Raw genomic sequence first — 19,329 nt, 5'->3', positions numbered from 1 at the left:
GATACTTCGATATATAAATTGTATCCAGTGACTCACTAGAGATGACTTAGTTACACATACCATATCTTGTTCCTATGGAAGGGACATGTGGTGGTTAAGCTCAAGAAGCAGGGTGTTTGTAAGAATATTTTTTAAAAAACAAAAATAGCTCTGACACCAGTCATTTTTTTTTTTTTTTTTTTTTTTGAGATGGAGTTTTGCTTTTGTTGCCTAGGCTGGAGTGCAACAGCATGATCTTGGCTCACTGCAACCTCCACCTTCCTGGTTCAAGCGATTCTTGTGCCTCAGCCTCCCAAGTAGCTGGGACCACAAGCACGCCCCACCACACCCGGCGAATTTTTGTATTTTTAGTAGAGATGGAGTTTCACCATGTTGGCCAGGCTAGTCTTGAACTCCTGACCTCAGGTGATCCACCCACCTCAGCCTCCCAAAGTGCTAGGATTACAGGCGTGAGCCACCACACCCAGCCATGACTTAAATTTTCATCAGCATTAAGGATTAGATAACAGCTGTCTAAGTAGCATACAGAATGGGTAAAAACATTGCCCAAGGCAAACTAAATTTCACTTTACTTCAAATTTGCTTTGTGTTGTGCTTGCTTATTCATCAAATCATGGTATATTTTAACATGGTACCATTCCTTGTCAACTGTGAGCACAGATGATATACTTTTAGTTTAAAAGAAAAAAACCCAAAAGAATAAATTAAATATATGCAAAGTATGAGATTCTGAAGATAACGAGAAGATGAACAAAATCCATGGGACTTGTAAAAGTATATAAATACATTTTTTTCCTAATTCTTAAATTGGGCACTTATAATAGAGATGGTTAAAAACAAGCAAAGACAATTATTCTCTTCTTTACCCAAGACAATCAAGAGTCAAATGTTCTTTGATTTATGATGGTTTCATAAGAAAACTTAAGCTTCATTTAGTCATTTAATGAGTTCAGCTTTGTCAATTAAAATAATTAAGGAATCATGGCATCGCCTATATACATCTAGAAGAAAAATTTCTTCCTATTAAAAATGCTTTGAAAAGATTCCTAATGTTTAAATACCCAAATAATTTGTTACTAATATTTCACAAGGAATATCATTTTATTACTGTAATCACAAAATCGTAATTTCTGTACAGGAATGTATAAGTGAACATTATTCAAAGCATTGGTCGTAATTCACTTCATAAAGAGGGTAAACATACTACAGAACATATTGTAAAGAAAAAATACTGTAAAATTTTCTGGTCTTGCAGTGCACTATTTAGTGCAAGTATTTAAGACACAATAGTGTTCAATTCAGCAAAGTATTGCAGAATGTCATGCCACAGTCCACTTAATTCAAAGAGGGTCAGGACATGCAGCTTGTAATAAAATGTCAGAGTGTGTGTGTGCGTGTGTGTGTGTGTGTGTATATAAAACCACATGTAATTCATAAAATATATAGTGGTTTATTTAGATGGTTTTAAATGATTTCACTGTGGAATTCAGCATAACTGGAACAACATCCAAGGTCTTCTTAACGGCAACAATCTTATTGCTAGGCAATGGCTTTGGCTTCAGGTAGGAATGCTTCCCAGTATTTTATCAGCTGTGAATGATAATTAAAATATAAGTCATTCTCATTACCTTTTTGTCATTTATATGCATATATCCTGTACAGCATTAAAAAAAAATCTACATAAGCCGGGCTGGGTAGCTCACACCTATAATTCCAGCACTTTGGGAGGCTGAGGTGGGTGGATCACCTGATGTCAGGAGTTCAAGACTAGCCTGGCCAACATGGTGAAACCCCGTCTCTACTAAAAATACAAAAATTAGCCTGGCAATGTGGCGCTTGCCTGTAATCCCAGCTACTGGGGAGGCTGAGGTACAAGAATCGCTTGAACCCAGGAGACAGAGGTTGCAGTGAACCAAGATCACACCACTGCACTCCAACCTGGACAACAGAGCAAGACTCCATCTCAAAAACAAACAAACAAACAAACAAAAACAACATTAAAAAACCATACAAATAGCTAACAATGACTAATATTTACTAACGTCTGGGTTTTTTTTGTTTTGTTTTCTTGAGGTGGAGTTTCACTCTTATTGCCCAGACCGGAGTGCAATGAATGGCATGACCTCGGCTCACTGCAACCTCCACCTCCCAGTTCAAGCGATTCCCTGCCTCAGCCTCCTGAGTAGCTGGGATTACAGGTGCGCCACCACGCCCAGCTAATTTTTTTGTATTTTTAGTAGAGACGGGGTTTCTCCATGTTAGCCAGGCTGGTCTCAAACTCCTGACCTCAGGTGATCCACCCGCCTCGGCCTCCCAATGTGCTGAGATTACAGGCATGAGCCGCTGCGCCCGGCCAATGTCTGGTTCTTAAAGGAATCATTTTAATTTCCTTATCTGAAGTCCGTCAATATATTTCATATATAAATTATTTAAAACATTAATTACTCCTGGCTACTTTTAGTTTTTGATGTAAAATAATAGAGTTCTTTTAATGTACAATTTTTTGTTTTATGCAAAATTTTACACAGAACAGTGTTACCATATATTAAAGTAAATAATACAACTACAATGACCTTTTCCAGCATAAAGTGACAGGATTTCCCAATTCAGAGCATATTGACAGTTTATGTTATTGCTAGACAAAAAAAAAAAAATGGGATATAAGGAGGAAGAAAAGAAAATACTGAACAAGAAAAAAAAAAGGACTGGATAGAATTAGCTGTCAGTCTTCCTTGAACAGTCCAGAGAACAGACTGAAATATCAACTGAAGTCATGTTTAAAACAATTCCTTTAAAAACAAGCTTATATGACTTATTTTCATATTTAAAAAAATTTAACTTTATGAGCTGTTTAAATAAAAATTAAACACAATTTGAAGATATCATACCACTTAATTCAAAAACAACCTATTATGTTTTACACAAATGACATTCTAGATCCACATATTTTAAAACTGGAAGGAAAAAATCTTTCAAGATATTAAATTACTTGACCTGTTACTCTAATTTACATTAAAATATACAGGAAAATTTTCTGCGATTATCTTTTTATTTAATATACCATTAAAATCCATGGTAAATGAGATAAATGCAAACTTGCAGCATTCAACCACCACCAAACCCAAACAAAATAAAGCAAAAATGAAAACAGTACAGTTTTTTTTTTAATTCTGAAAAAGTGTTTAGCTTAAGTTCTATTTGTTATGGAAGAGAAGAACTTACTATGAGAATTTACTCAAACAGGTCTGACACCAACAAGGAAAACAAACTAGAAAGACAGTGAAAGGGGAAAGTTGCCCATGAGGTTTCTGATGGCCTAAAACTGGAAAAAGTCTATCTCTGCCTTAGTGTTAAGCAGAGGCAAAAAAAAAAAAAAAAAAAACCTGAGATAGTTTCCAATTAGTTTACCCTTTTATCCTTTACCATCACTGGCTTTCTGTCTTCCATTTCTTATTCTTGAGTTTAAATGACCAGTTCATTAATCATCTTTTTAAAATAAGAAAGTATACCAAAAACAAATTCTAGAAGTTTAAGTTATAAACAAAAATGGCTTACCTGTTGTTGTGTTTGAACTAGTGATTCTAAGTACTTGATGATAACGGTTTTAAAATCCTTCACTCGTTCTTTCTGTTGAAGTACATTTTAAAAAGTCCGTTAGTAGAAAGCTAAATTCAACTTTACCACAAAATTGCAGCAAAATGTGACCATATTGTTAAGATAAATGCAAAATTATTATACATGCCTCAAATCTTCCCACTTCTTTTCGAATCGTTTTAGATATCTGTTCAAAATCTCTTTCCCCTTGTTGCACTTTCGCCTCCCACTAATAAAAACAAACAAAGAAATATTTTATGCTTATCTCAAAAAAAAAGTATAGTACTGTCAAGACCGCTCACTTAATTTAATCACAATGCCTGAAAATCCTGAGAAAGCTCAATATTGGCAATGCACAATTTAGCATCAACAGAAATTGCATTTAACTTTCAACCAATAGAAATGCATGTTAGCTTAATTTCCTTTAATATTCCACAGATTTGCTCAATATTAAGATATTTCAATACTGTACTTAATAAACTACAATGTCCAAAGCTTAATTAAATATAACTAAGAGGAAAGATTTTGGGCATAAAATTCACCACAAAATAAATTATCAGTGCTATAGTGTAATTTTCTTAATTACTTTTTTATATCAATAATTATTTCAGAATATATCAATACTGTTAAATCCAAGGATATGTGTTCTTCAAAATTTATATGCTGATGGAAATAATTTAAATTAGGAAAATTACATGATAAACATTTTAAAAATATTTTTGTAATGGTAAAATGACCAGATTGGAAAAAAATGTGGAATTATGGTCTACTGAAGACCATCAATAAATATTAAATTCAGTACTGAAACAACAAAATGTTGTGATTAGTGAACAATGAAACAACTAAAATAACTGAAGATTTAAGCAATGAAATGATATTTTTCCCACTATGTAACCAAAACACTGGTACATACTCTTCAAAGGGCAGGTACATTTATTTTTAGTAATATAAAGGTTGTCCTACCTCTTCAATTTCCTTATTGAAGCATGGTAAGAAAAGTGTATAAATTATAATAAACTTATACAAATTCACTAAAATACCATATATAATACATATATATGGGGGATAATGTTGCCTGGACAGCTAAATGTGGGAGAGATCTAGCTCTAAAACCATTTTTAGACACAAAATAATAATCTGAAATAAAATTAACCATCTAATAAAAATGTGTAATTATTAATGTAAAGGTTAATTTTAGCTGTTTTCCTTGTATGCTTCTTTATCCATTCCATAAGTAATGAAGGGCTCTGGAGATTTTAATAATAATGATCAAAATGTTAAAGTAATTCTAACACAGTTCATAAAAATATGCAAAAATAGCTACGTGTTGAATGGTTTAGAAAAAAATTATGAAAAATTATGTATATATGAATGACTCATGCAAAACTTAAGTAAAGAGATAAAGCATTTAGTAATCACCTCTCTTATTTCATTTTTAGCTTGCTGTATTTTATCTGGTTTGTTAGCAACCATCATTTTTGCTTCAGCTTCACGTTTTTTGAGCAAAGTAATTTGAGCATCTTCCCATTTCTGCCAGCACTTCATTCGATGGTCAAACACACCCTATAAGTGAATGACATAATGCTATTAAGTAAGAGTAACATTTAAAACACTTTCATAACACTAGAAGTGTTATAATACTGAAAACAATAAAACCAAGTATTTAAGTGCTATTCTAATATACTAAGATACTGAAAGTAAGTATGCCAATATCAAAGAAAATAATCTCCATATTCATTTGCTTAAAACAAAAAAACCCTGTCACTGGATGAAACATGTTCAGAATAAAAACTACATTCAAAACCCATTTCATCACTAGCCTTTAGGGCTTTAAATATGGTTTATAAGATTTATAACAGCGTTTTATGCTTTGAAGATGTCTTTAATAGGAAAATGCTAGTGTCATACCTACACTGGAAATTTTCCCGCTAAATAATATTAGAAGCATATTAAGTATTAGAAACATGTCTGAAATTGAAAAGACAAAATGGGAAAAACTCATAAGATATGTGGTAGAAGAAACTACCATAGCAAATAAAAAAAGGCAAAGCAATCAAAACGTAAAATATAACAAAATGAATAAAAAGACAGTCTTAAGATGAAAAGGGCAAAAGATGAAGAGGACTATATATATTTTTTATATATATACTGCAGAACTAAAGAAATAGACAAAAAGATCCTAATACAATAAGTCAACCAAATCCATGACTTCTCTCAAGGAGTCTGGCAGAGCAAGGGCAAGTGAATAGAGAAAAGAAATGAAATATGGACAAATTAGTGTAATTAGAAGTCTCATGAAAAAAATGATGGATAGGATGGGAGAACCCACTAAGAATCCTCTTTCTGGCTTGATGTTAGAGAAATATTAAAATTATTTTAGTAATTACTAATCAAACATTCATGAAGTAAATGTTAATAAATTGGGTGAACCAGGAAGCACTAAACCCGAGTTATTTTAATTTATTCCAAATAAAAAACTTTTTGAACCATGAAGCAGTAAAAATACATGTTCCTATAGGGATCTGAAGAGAAAAATATGTAGGTAGTATATTTTTAAAAAGCAGGCTTTGGAGAAAATCAAATTTGGTTCTAATATTAGTTTTGTCACCGTATGACCATGGGTAAATTCACTGAACTTCTCCAAGCTGTAATGATCCCAAATATGAAAGGTGGGAAGTGATGTCTACATTTATGGATTAGAAATAACATAAGGAGTATATTATTGCATAGTGACGTAACCTAGTGGATGCTTAATAATCAGTAGGTACAGCCATTATGGATTACTTCTAAATAACATACACATGTAAAGGTAGTTAACTGTTAAGCTTTCTATACAAAAGTGCAAAGGATAGCTTAGTATTACGGAAAAAATGTATAACTAAAAAGCATTTATATCATATGGCAATTTTAAAAAATGTGATAATAGCATTAAAAAATCCAATCAACCAGAAACCAAAGCATTTTTCCAAAGGAATTCTTAAGGATCGTGAACATTTTAAATGAACCAGGACAACAGATATCCAGGGCAAACTGGCAGTCAAAGCACCTTATCTATGGGTATTTAAATCCACTTTGCTATATTTAATTTGTCTTCTCAGATAATTTTTCTTACATTATTAAGTGAATCTTACTGTCTCCTTTGTCTGCTTTTCTTATATTTAAAATACCACGTTTTTCCTAAAACATCCCTTATTAAAATCCAAAAGTAACATATCTAACACAAATAGATTCAGAAAAAGTCACTATCATTTAAAACAGCAGTGTTCAATCCTTTGGCTTCCCTGGGCCACAATGGAAGAAGAATTGTCTTGGGCCACACATAAAACATACTAACACTAACACTAAGTGATGAGCTTTAAAAAAAAAGTCATCAGTGTTTTTTACAATTTTCTTTTCTTTTTTTTTTTTTTTTTGAGACAGAGTCTCGCTCTGTTGCCCAGGCTGAAGTGCAGTGGCGCGATCTCAGCTCACTGCGAGCTCCGCCTCCCAGGTTCACGCCATTCTCCTGCCTCAGCCTCCTGAGTAGCTGGGACTACAGGCACCTGCCACCATGCCCAGCTAATTTATTTTTATTTTTAGAAGAGACGGGGTTTCACTGTGTTAGCCAGGATGGTCTTGATCTCCTGACCTCATGATCTGCCTGCCTCGGCCTCCCAAAGTGCTGGGATTACAGGCATGAGCCACCGCGCCCGGCCATGACATTTTAATACAGTTTGTGAATTTGAGTTGGGCCGCATTCAAAGCTGTCCCCGGCCGCATGTTGGAAAGCTTAACACAAACAATCCCTCTCACTTCCTACACACACACACACACACACACACACACACACACACACACACACACACACACGACCACATGTTGGAAAGCTTAAGACAAACAATCCCTCTCACTTCCAACACACACACACACACCCACATACACATGACCACCAAAAAGTAATGTAAGATTTTAGGCCTAGTCTTGCTTTAGGGGAACAGGGCCTTATCTTTTCTTCATTTATAAATTCCTCTGTTCAGTAAAAATTTGATTCCTTAAAATATGTACCAATACAGGGAAAAATCTAATGAACATGCCCTTTAATTCAATATTTGCTTAAGCTCTCAATGTATACATCAACCGGCTTTTCCATTGATATGCTAAATCTAAACTAATTTGGTCCCTGTCCAATTTATTATCTCATAGTATTCTAGAACCAGGACATGTTTATTGTGGTACAGATGTAGGAGCTATGATAAAGGTAAGACTACTAAAGTCAGGTTATTTCAGGAAAAAAAATTAATCTTAAATATACAAATTAACTTTTTCTTCGTTTGTTTTCTTTCCTTTGTAACAAAATAACAGAAAATAAAAAAGAACCAGCACCAGTCAAACTTCTAACAATGCTATATTAAATCAATTAAATCGTAACAATGTTTCCCTTTGTATGTCAAGATACTAATCCACTCTAGTAGAACCATTATAAGAGGGATAAGTTTACACGGATCATCCATTTAGGACCTCCATTACTCTGCTAATTTATGGCATACATTTGTATGCAGGCTGCTCTCAGTTAGACAAGATTGCAGATGTCTAACAGTTTTTTTGGCCCATCAGGAAATTTGATGCTACAATTTTAATTATTATCATATTGTAATTCAGTTAATCTGAAAATATGCTGCCCAGCTTCATGGAGTTCTGAAGAGGTGCTGAGTATTTATAGCCAAACAATAAAGCGTTTAAACCCCTTGGGGAATCCATCTTTTAGTTAAATACATTTTTTTAGTATGTTTTATAAATTGGGATCCCCTACAAAAATTATTTATGAAGAGTTCTAGTGCTAAAAACATTACGAACCACTGCCCTCAATCTCTGACCCTACTCTAGTGGTTCAAAGAAGCCCAATACATGACAATGCTTGTAAGGATACAGCCAACTCTTATAGTTCTAAATTGCAGAGACCATGTACTATACAAAAGAGGAAAACAGGCGTTTCCTGACACAACGCCAGGCTTAGGCAATATTTTGAAATGGGTAAAATGTAGCTTTTTCTTTAGTGTTCCAATTCCTGATGTTTTTTGATCCTAACAATGGCTCTATATTAATCCCCAAAGTATTCCTAATTTGAAGAACTATCATCAGAAAAGTACGCTCGATATGGATAAAACCAAAAGTTAATTAATATTAAGCATCTATTCGAAATAGATAATAAGCAAACAAAAACTGGGCAAAGGACATGAAGAGTTCATTCACAGAAAAAGAAATGTAGGGCCGGGTGCGGTGGCTCATGCCTGTAATCCCAGCGCTTTGGGAGGCCAAGGTGAGTAGATCACGAGGTCAAGAGATAGAGACCATCCTGGCAAGGTGAAACCCTGTCTCTACTAAAAATACAAAAATTAGCTGGCTGTGGTGGCACACGCCTATAGTCCCAGCCACCCGGGAGGCTGAGGCAGAATTGCTTGAACCTAGGAGGCGGAGGTTGTAGTGAGCCAAGATTGCACCACTGCACTCTAGCCTGGCGACAAAGCAAGACTCCATCTCAATAAAAAAGAAAGAAAAAGAAATGCAAATGGTTTATCATTTGTAAAGATGTCTTGATTCACACTAAGTAAATGGCAACTTACAAAACAAAAAACCTTCATTCTTGGGTGGTAGTAAAAAGAAACATGTAGGTTTAGGTAGGTTAGGGTACAAAGTAAAATCTTTTTGAACAGTAATTTGGCAATACTTATTGAAATTTAAAATGCATATACCCTCTGGTCAGCAATTCTACTTATAGAATCTTTATGTCCAAAGAGTTATCAAAACACTTGATTTTTTAAAAGACTAGACTATAATTCAAGGTATATCTAAATGTTATATGATGGAATGCTATACAACCATTAAAAAGACATCTACCAGCCAGGCGCAATGGCTCACGCCTGTAATCCCAGCACTTTGGAAGGCTGAGGCAGGCGGATCATGAGGTCAGGAGATCGAGACCATCCTGGCTAACACGGTGAAACCTTGTCTCTACTAAAAATACAAAAAAATTAGCCAGGCGTGATGGTGGGCGCCTGTAGTCCCAGCTACTCGGAAGGCTGAGGCAGGAGAATGGCATGAACCCGGAGGCGGAGCCTGCAATGAGCCGAAATCACGCCACTGCACTCCAGCCTGGGCGACAAAGCGAGTCTCCGTCTGCAAAAAAAAAAAAAAAAAGACATCTACTTATGTTGATAGGGAGACCGCTCTATTAAGTGGAGTGGGTGTAAAAAGCAGACAAAGAACACTACACACAGTATATTCCTTTTTGAGAAAGGAAGGGAGGGAGAGAAGGGGATGGAAGGAATAAATAGACAGAGGGAGAATCAGCTTCATGTACATGCATAGCTAATTCTGTAAAGACACACAAGAACCTAACAGTTTATGACTGAGGTCAGAAACTACAGGTCTTAGTTCTGCAGGCAAATTTACCTTGCTGAGCTATTAGAACTATCATGTATGTGCATTATTTTTTCAAATACAAGTGAATTAGTTTAAAATAAAGAATAGGACAAAAACAAAAACCATAAAAATTACCGGTCACCTCCTTCCATAGTATCTTAATTCCTTTGTGTAGTTGATCTGGGCTAGGTTTCAGTAGAAACTAATCTTAAAGAGCTTAATTTACCTGAAGGCAACTTGACCACAGCTCTTTAACTCTTTTAGTCAATGAATCATTAATTCAGTATTTCCACAAATGTGTTCCATATATGTAAATAGATATTTGGTGGAAAATAATTCTTGTTCAAATGAATTCAGAAGCCTCTGGATTAAAATTTGTTTTCTTTTTCACTCCTAACCAGTTCTGAGCTTTTAAAAGGCATTCTGAATCTCACAAACAGGGATACTATATACATAACTTCCCAAATTTAGCTAACTGTAATCCATCTTTTGGTGCCAGTGTTCTATAGAAAATATTTTGGAAAACATGAATATAACTGTAATTTCAGGAAATACAGTAACACAGCAAAAAGACTTAGGGTATGAGGAAAGCTATTTTTGAGGGATCAATATCCATTACACAGGCAGGCCATCACTGCCAGGGGGTCTTTTTCCAGGCTAGCTCTTATTAGCAGATACGTATTCTTTTTTTTTTTTTTTGAGATGGAGTCTCTGTCGCCAGGCTGGAGTGCAGTTGCGCAATCCCAGCTCACTGCAACCTCTGACTCCCCAGTTCAGGTGATTCTCCTGCCTCAGCCTCCTGAGTAGCTAGGATTACAGGCATACGCCACCATGTCCAGCTGATTTTTGTATTTTTAGTAGAGCTGGGGTTTCACCATGTTGGCCAGGATAGTCTCGATCTCCTGACCTCGTGATCCACCCGCCTCGGCCTCCCAAAATGCTGGGATTACAGGCGTGAGCCACAGTGCCCGGCCCAGATATGTATTCTTACAGACACTGCCCAACTCCCCTTTTTTGACCCACGGGTTTGTTGGAAGTGTCACACTTTTTTACAACAGATCTCATGCTATTGGGTGCTCTGGTAAGAAGTGAGAGTAGGTGGGACAAATCTGTAAACTGGATCTCTGTACATCACAAGCTGCCTATATATAATGAAGTATATATACTCTGACAACTGCTATGTATATTAACATTTCTAAATACTGAGAAATTAATCACCAACAGCATTAGGAACATTTAAAACAGTAAAATGCAAGTAAAATTGGTAATTTTACCAAATTAAAGAAAGCACCATTCTGAAGTGCTAAGAATGCTCTAGTAATAAATGTCACCAGTCGCTTGAGAACAGAACCATCAATAAATATGCTCATTGTAGATGAGTACTAACTTGATCACAGACTTTAGCTGAAAAAATTTTGCATAAGAAAGAAACAAGATCTCATTAACTTTCTAGATGTTTAAATTCAAGGTAAAAAGTAAATACCCAGTACCCCTCAAACCCCATGATAACTAATATCCATAACAAAAATTCAAAGATCTTAAAGTATCTTCTGAAACATGATACACTGGGTAAGTTCAGTTCAGTTTAACTGTCTGAAAACTGCAGATATCTGCAGAATACTAATTTTTACTAACTGGATTACTTTCTCAACTATTCAGAAATTGGACTATTATATAAGTATTACCATTCAATAACACAATTTATGATCTAATCTAGTCCCATCTCATCTATAAACACATGGTGACTACATATTTGAGGATACAAAGTCTGATTACATCCAAATTCATGATAAAGCCTCCATTAAACATATTCACTGCAATAATCGTTTCTGGTTTTATCCTATTTATTACACAGTCAGCTTTACTAATGATAAGAGTCCGGTGAGTAGTTTCAGTTAGTGCTAGAACGAGCAAACAAATGCTATTAGTTAGTTCCAAATTTGTATAAGCAAATACGTAAGTAAATGTATAATGTTTTCTCTCTTATCTGTCATTCCTTAGACCTGTTAAAAACATTAATTCTATCTATCGTACTGTGCAAGTCATAGGGAAGAAAGTATTAAGTTATGTATACTTATCTTGAAGCCATTTTATTCATGCTAGTATAGGAGGAATTTAGACATGTAAATACATAATTAATAGGAAACAAAATACTTTTCAAAGTACACGACACAAGTGAGAAGCATGCAAGAAAGGGCTTACTTTCACTGCAGCAATAAGACGAATGTAGTCACTAAGTAGTTCTGAAAACATATAAAAGTCAGCAAAAGCTTGTTCTTGATGTAACTGGTCTATCTTCTCCTCAACCTCTGCAAGCTGAGACAAAGCTCTAGATAAAGCAGTATGATCCTCAGAATTACCTAACATGGCAGCACTTTTAGCAAAGGCAGCTGTGTTGGCTGAAAGTTCTGAAATTTAAAAAAAAGTACGCAATTTTAGTGTTCACTCATAAAATTTTAAAATATTGTATTGATTTTTCCACTTTTCTCTAAATTTTACTTATTCACAAGTTGCTCAAATAATATTTTAAATTAATTAATATGAAACAATTAGTCATTAAAATGCCTCAGGCATAAATGCCAAGTGCTCGGAGATCTACTGAAAACACAGACAAATCACTGCTTATATTCCAAAGGGATGAACTATGTTTAAATCATTTAATATAAAAATCTGCCTCCTGTTTTTTCTCCCACAGTGTTCACTGTTTCTCTGCCCATTCCTAAAAATGAAATATATTTTTAATATGAGAAGAACTGGTAATACTCACAATTGATTTATACCACATTTCTGGCCTTTAAACATTTGTCATTGAAAATAATGTCTATAATTTTAATGAGAATATTATTTAGCTAACAGGAGCAAAGGTAAAATTATACACACAATTAACATAAATTTTATTGTTAGTTTCTTTGTTGTACAACAATCTCAGTAAAATATTAGAATTTCTAAAAAGATTTAGAATGTGATCATTTCAGACATTTCAAATAAAGAAAAGTAGATAGATGTTTACAGGCTGAATACTGTCAATGGCTAACAATTACACTGCCTGGAAACTGCTCCGTTGCTCTACATTATGTAAAGTTCTCCAAAAAAGCCCATTCCCTAAGAGATATATATAATTCAAATGGCAAAAGCTGTTACAAACTACTTTCAATAATAAATGTATTAATAAGTTTCTATAATTATTTTAATAAAATGTATTGCTGGTAATGTTACATATTATTTGCTTATTAAATGTCTTAGACAATTGACATTTACATTGTTGGATTCTTTAAAAAACCAAAAAACTATAATTTCACTGTGGATTAAAATATTACAACTCAAATTTTCTATGAATTTTTAGCAAAACCTCCAGATTTTTCAATATTGCAGTTCAAAAATGAAGAAAATACTTCAAAGGGTTTTACAGGAAATAGACACAGAAAACAAATACTTTCCAAAAAATTTTCAAAAAGCAATTTTCAAATCTCAAGTTTTTTTATTATAATCAAAGTTACTAATTAATAAGACCTCTTCATCCATTTAACTGTAACTATACTTAACAAAAAGTTAATCAAGTGACCAAGTTTTAATCCAAAATTCAAATACAGTTTTCTTTTTTTTTAGCTCACATCTGTACCAGTTAACAAATAGTTTTCTAAGCTCGTTATTTTTCTACTTCTAAACTAGATATTAAAGCAAAATAGAACAAAAAAATTTAAATAATAAAGTTGAATTAGAAAACTGTCTTAAATGATTGTTTTCTCTCTTCTGCAGTAACTTCAGAATATTTATTTTCATAAAATTTAAATAACATTTTCATTAGTTTTATGGTGCTAACCACGTAAGTAGTAAGGCAAACAAACCTTTTCTATGACAGACCAAGGCTTCAACACTGACATGAAGTTTCCTAAGTTGCTGATCCAGATTCTCAAATTGCTGCTGCTTTTCTTCAAACCACTAAGAAAAAAATGAAAAATGGAGCTAATTTAGGAAGAACAAACCATTGTAAATTAGGTTACCAATAGCAAGCTAAATTCCTTGTTTTAAAGCAACAAATTAACCATGTATAACCATGGTGGCCAACTGATGTGGCTGAGAACTAAACTCAATAAGCAAATTAATATCCTATTTTCCACTTGTACAGCTTTAAAATGCAATTGTTGGGCTCATTAATTCATCTCATTATTCAAGTCGAAAAATCAGCTCTTACTGCATCCGATTCATTCATCTTGATTGTCATTTTGTTGACAGCGTCGGCAGCCTTGTTCACCATCCTCAATATTCCTGCTCCACTCAGAGCCTGTGTATTAACTGCTCTAGGCAGCTGGAATTGAATGACAAATAAGGGCAAACAAACCGGTTAAAAGCCTGGAGGTTTAACTAGGCACAAAAGTGATCCCCCCTCCTCCCCCCTCCCCCCAACATACAAATTTTAAAAAAGAGGTTGTATTTTCTTCACTCTCATACATTTCAATAGTGAGATCTAATTTCTCAAATATACTACTTGTACATTCTCAAAGGAAAACTTAAAAAATAGACTTTCCATTTGCTTTTCTTCTGCACGTTTACATTTAGATGGAACAAACATCCTGTTTGTCAAAATATATTAAGAAATTGCCAAGTACCCTAACACTGGCCACCTGTTTGCTAACAGAAATAAACTGTTTATAAGGAAAGAAGAAAGTCTTGAGAAAAATCTCCTTATGCTCAGTTAGCATTGTGTGATTTTGAGTTTTTTAAAAATTCTGCAACTCAAGTAATTTAAAGAAAAAAATGCAAACTAGAACTCAAATTGCTCTTAGGAGCCAAAAATATACCAAACATTTCAAATAAAAAGAGCATCATGTTTAGAATTTAGGCTCTTTCAAGTCACAAATTTGCATTTCAAAACCTTAATAAGGATACCAAAATGTAGACAAGCAAATACACATTCAACTTTCTCTTTCTCTAAAATGAAGTCTGAATAAACTTATTTCAACATGATGCCTGAGGAACAACTTAGGGCATTCAGAGTTAGACTACTTATAAATCACTCTCTTAAATCTTGTTTTAAGTGTTCAAGAAAGGGACTAATCACCCTACAAGTATCAAAGCAAAGATATTTTGCTACTAATTTAGCAGGGTAATTAAAGTACTAAGCAAAAAATAATAATAATTGCTTTATTCCATCTATTAACCCACTTATTTACTATATATAGTCATATAAATTACAATGACAAATAACGAGAACATTCATATACAAACATTTAATATAGAAATAATACCTCTGAACTTTCCAAGAACTGCCTTAAATCAGGATCCTGTAGTAAAGTTGGATGTTTTACTGTTCTTTGAAGATACCTAGATTTAAGAGTAAAATTGCTCCTTTATCAGTAGCATCTTGAATTACAGTTCAACAAAATGATAAAAAAACAGAAATACTAGGAAAAAAAGTGTCCTCACTACCTCCTATTAGACTACTCTCACTGTAATTACTTAGAATCTTACAGCAATTTAATAATTAAAAAGGTTTTTGTTCATCTTTTGAAAATTGATATACTATCCAGTTTTCATAATTACATAAAAAGAGAAATGGCAAGGGGTGGGAGTGGGGAGAGGTTAAATAACTTACCAAACTTCTCATTGCAAAGTATTATGTTGCAAAGGGGTATGTGAGTTTGTTGCATCATTTTATCTTTGGGTGGAGTCATGTTCTCAACTATAATTTTAGAGTTCTAAGAAACATATTAATATTACTATATATATTCCACTCAACCAAGTTTTAAACTGCTGTTATCATCAGAATGGGGAAGAGTCTACCAATACTTTTTTGCATGTCAGCATATTTAAATGATCACAATTAGCTTTAGTCCTCACTTGACAAGAACTAAATTTTCTTCAGTATTTTCCCCATACCTCTTCAAAGGTATTTATTCAGTATTTCTATTTTTAAGGTTTTGCTGTTTTTGGTAAATGTCTTATCTAATATGATACCATACAAAATCAAATAAACGAATACCACATAAAATGAATAAAAATGAAAAAGTTAGAAATACCACTATGAAATCAATTTCCCTTTATTAGAAAAGCTCACATGTGCCTGTCACCCATAATAAATTACCAATCATGACTTCATAAAAGGAAATAAGGTCAACTATTTGATGATTCTCCATTACTCATCTAATCCCATTAAAAACAACTGCTATCAGCTGGGCGCGGTGGCTCACGCCTGTACTCCCAGCACTTTGGGAGGCCGAGGCGGGTGGATCACGAGGTCAGGAGTTCAAGACCAGCCTGGCCAAGATGGTGAAACCCCATCTCTACTAAAAATACAAAAAATTAGCCGGGCGCGGTGGCAGGCGCCTGTAGTCCCAGCTACTCAGGAGGCCGAGGAAGGAGAATCATTTGAACCTGGAGGGTGGAGGCTGCAGTGAGCCGAGATCCTGCCACTGCACTCCAGCCTGGGTGACAGAGTGAAACTCCATCTCAAAAAACAAAAAAACCACCTGCTATCTTTCCCCAAGTTAATAACCATATGCAGTAATATTTCAGTTATAATATTTTTCCTCGCAATAACACATTTATTTTATTTCTTTAGAATAAATGTAGTCAGTAATTTCTTCTACCTTTTTATAAGATTATAAAATATGCCTAAAATTAAGGTTTCCAAAAAAGTGATAATCTTCTCTAAAGTCAAATTCTATACATTGATAAAAATGACTATTTTATCAGTATCAAAATGTTAACTTCTGTTTTTATATATTTAAATAAAATATACAGCATACTAAACTTCGTTTTAAGTCAGTAGTCCACATAAGAAGTCATTATACTAGAACCAGAGCATTTAACAGGTATCTTCGATACAATCTATGCTGGGTTTAAAAAAATTTTTGCTACCTATATTATGAAGCCAAAAAAGGGATGCAGCAAGAACACTAATCCTGCAGGTTTAAGAAATGTTGGTATTTCCCCACTTGAATTTGACTTACAACTTTAACACTGAAGTTCTCTCACAATATATCAGATAAGTTATTTCGTTGTTTAGACTGAGTACTACTTGAAGGCAGTTTGCATAAGTTGCTCATCTCAGTGCATACAACAGCTAGGTAATAGCAGGCACTCAGATACTTGTAAAAAACAAACAAAAACCCAAGGACAAAACATCTAGTACTTAACCTCTAAGAAATATTCTGGCAGGGTGAGGTGGCTCATGCCTGTAACCCCTGCACTTTGGCAGGCAGATCACGAGGTCAGGAGTTCGAGACCAGCCTGACCAACATGGTGAAACCCCGTCTCTACTAAAAATACAAAAATTAGCTGGGGGTGGTGGCATGCACCTGTAGTCCCAGCTACTCAGGAAGCTGAGGCAGGAGAATTGCTCGAACCCGGGAGACGGAGGTTGCAGTGAGCCGAGATTGCACCATTGCACTCTAGCCTGGGTGACAGAGCGAGACTCCGTCTCAGAAAAAAAAAAAAAAGGAAATATTCTAATATTTCAAACCTAAGTGGAAATACCTTGTATCATTTATATTCTAAAACAGCTTTCTAAAGTGAGTTCTGTAGAATACTAGTCTCATACTATTCCATGAAAAAGACTGATTCCATATCAAGAAAGTTTGAAATATATATATATTCCTGTCTTTTAAAATTCATATCAAACAGCATTTTATTAAGTGTTGTGAGAACTCCTACAGAAAATAACCCTAGTTTAACTTTGTTAAATCCTATGTTGACAAAACTCAATTGACTATAGATCTTTTTCATTCTACTACATATTAGCATTCTGAAGAATCAATTTTGAAAAATGATATTCCAGAAAAAGGGAATAAAACTTTCCTTCTCAAGGGCAACATAAAATAAAGCTAAATACATATACTAAATACATATACTAAAAAATATATGTGTGCATTTTTTTAGTTTATATATATGTTTCTCATATATAAGCTTATATGCTTTTATATATATGTTTACATAATGTTGAAATTAAGAACAGAAACATAAAATGGATTTTAAAACAATAAATATTTATAAACATATGCCAATTCGGAATTAAGACCAGAGATGGTTGTAATACAAAGGAAAGACACGGGACAAAAAGGGTAAATGAGTGTAGGAAGAAGACAGGAAAAGAGGTATGGGGAGAAATAGAAACACTGAAAAAAGACAGAAATAAAAGACAATGGAATTGATTAATATCACATCCAATAAGAGGTGCTCAGTAATTGTTCTTCAAATTTACTTCAAGTTACTGATGAAAAATCACTCAAGGCTTTCAAATTCTTATTTACTTACCAGAAACAAAACAAAATAAAGTAAGTTATATAAAATGCTTGAGAGCAACAGAGTTACAAATATTTATCTTGCTTGAAACTAAAACACAAGCGCACATAATGGGAGAATAAAAAGGTAGAAAGAGCCTGGGTCTTGGATAACATTCACTTGTTCATTCAGCAAATACTTACTGAGCTCTTACTACCTATTAAGTACTGTTTTGAGTACTTGGAACACATCAGTGAGCAAAAGAGACTAAGATTCTTTCCCTGGTGAAGCTTACATTTTAGTACAAGATAGACAATAAACTATAAACATAATAAACATACAAATGATAAAGCATGTGACAAGGTGGCAAAAGCTATGGGAAAAAAAGACAGAACAATGGGGTAAATGGGACCAAGTATTTAAGATGTGGTTGGTGACAATATAAATAGAATAGGTCAGAAGAAAGCCAATGACTGGAATAGGCTTCACTTGAAAGATGTTATTTGAACATACGAACTTGAACGAGGAAATGAGTTAGCTATGCAGATACCTAGGAACAAAGCATTCTAGGCAGAGGGAGCAGGCAGTTGAAAAGACTCTAAGGTAGGAAAATGCCTAGGGTGTTTGAGAAGCAGCAAAAGGTTAGTCTGGCCTAAAGCAGAGTGAGTGATCACGGAGGATGTGAGATCAAATGGGTAACACAGTGAGGCGTGCAGGTCATATAAAGTCTTGTAGTCCATTAAAAGGACTCTGGCTTTTATTGAGTAAAATGGGGGCATGGGGCCAGGGTGGGGAGCGGTTAAAATGATCTGATTTATATTTTAGAATGACTACTGTAAAGTTCTGTATTAAAGTAGAAGTGCCAAGAATGGAATCAGGGACACCAATTAGGAGGCTACTGCAGTTAATTAACACCTTTGGACTCAGTCAGTAGACTGGTGAGAAAAGGTTGTATTATCAGATATCAGAAAGAAGCAATAGAATTTCCTAATGAATTAGATAATCCTGAACAGCTGCCTACTCCAAACTCTTTGATTTGAAAGAGTAGATTAATTAATCTACATTAACTGTTTAGGCCAGTTGGATTTTTAGATTCTTGAAATGAACACAGTCCTG

General features: G+C 34.2%; 1 protein-coding gene across 1 annotated transcript in view; it reads right to left on the bottom strand.

Annotated features, from left to right (window-relative positions):
* Positions 1-1,082: 1,082 nt before the first annotated feature.
* SNX2 (sorting nexin 2) overlaps positions 1,083-19,329 on the bottom strand; it is a 54,770-nt gene continuing 36,523 nt past the window's right edge. Inside the window, exons 8-15 of the mRNA XM_004042411.5 lie at positions 15,240-15,315; positions 14,186-14,299; positions 13,839-13,932; positions 12,196-12,401; positions 5,014-5,157; positions 3,743-3,823; positions 3,556-3,627; positions 1,083-1,590 (exon numbers count right to left, since the gene is read on the bottom strand). Coding sequence (XP_004042459.1) covers positions 1,540-1,590; positions 3,556-3,627; positions 3,743-3,823; positions 5,014-5,157; positions 12,196-12,401; positions 13,839-13,932; positions 14,186-14,299; positions 15,240-15,315 — 838 coding nt within the window. The 3' untranslated portion in view covers positions 1,083-1,539. The remainder of the gene's footprint in view (positions 1,591-3,555; positions 3,628-3,742; positions 3,824-5,013; positions 5,158-12,195; positions 12,402-13,838; positions 13,933-14,185; positions 14,300-15,239; positions 15,316-19,329) is intronic.

Source organism: Gorilla gorilla, chromosome 4 (genome assembly GCF_029281585.2).
Source record: "Gorilla gorilla gorilla isolate KB3781 chromosome 4, NHGRI_mGorGor1-v2.1_pri, whole genome shotgun sequence".
NCBI lineage: Eukaryota > Metazoa > Chordata > Mammalia > Primates > Hominidae > Gorilla > Gorilla gorilla.
The sequence above is the reverse complement of the archived record's forward strand: the minus strand, read 5'-3'. Positions and strand labels throughout refer to the sequence as shown.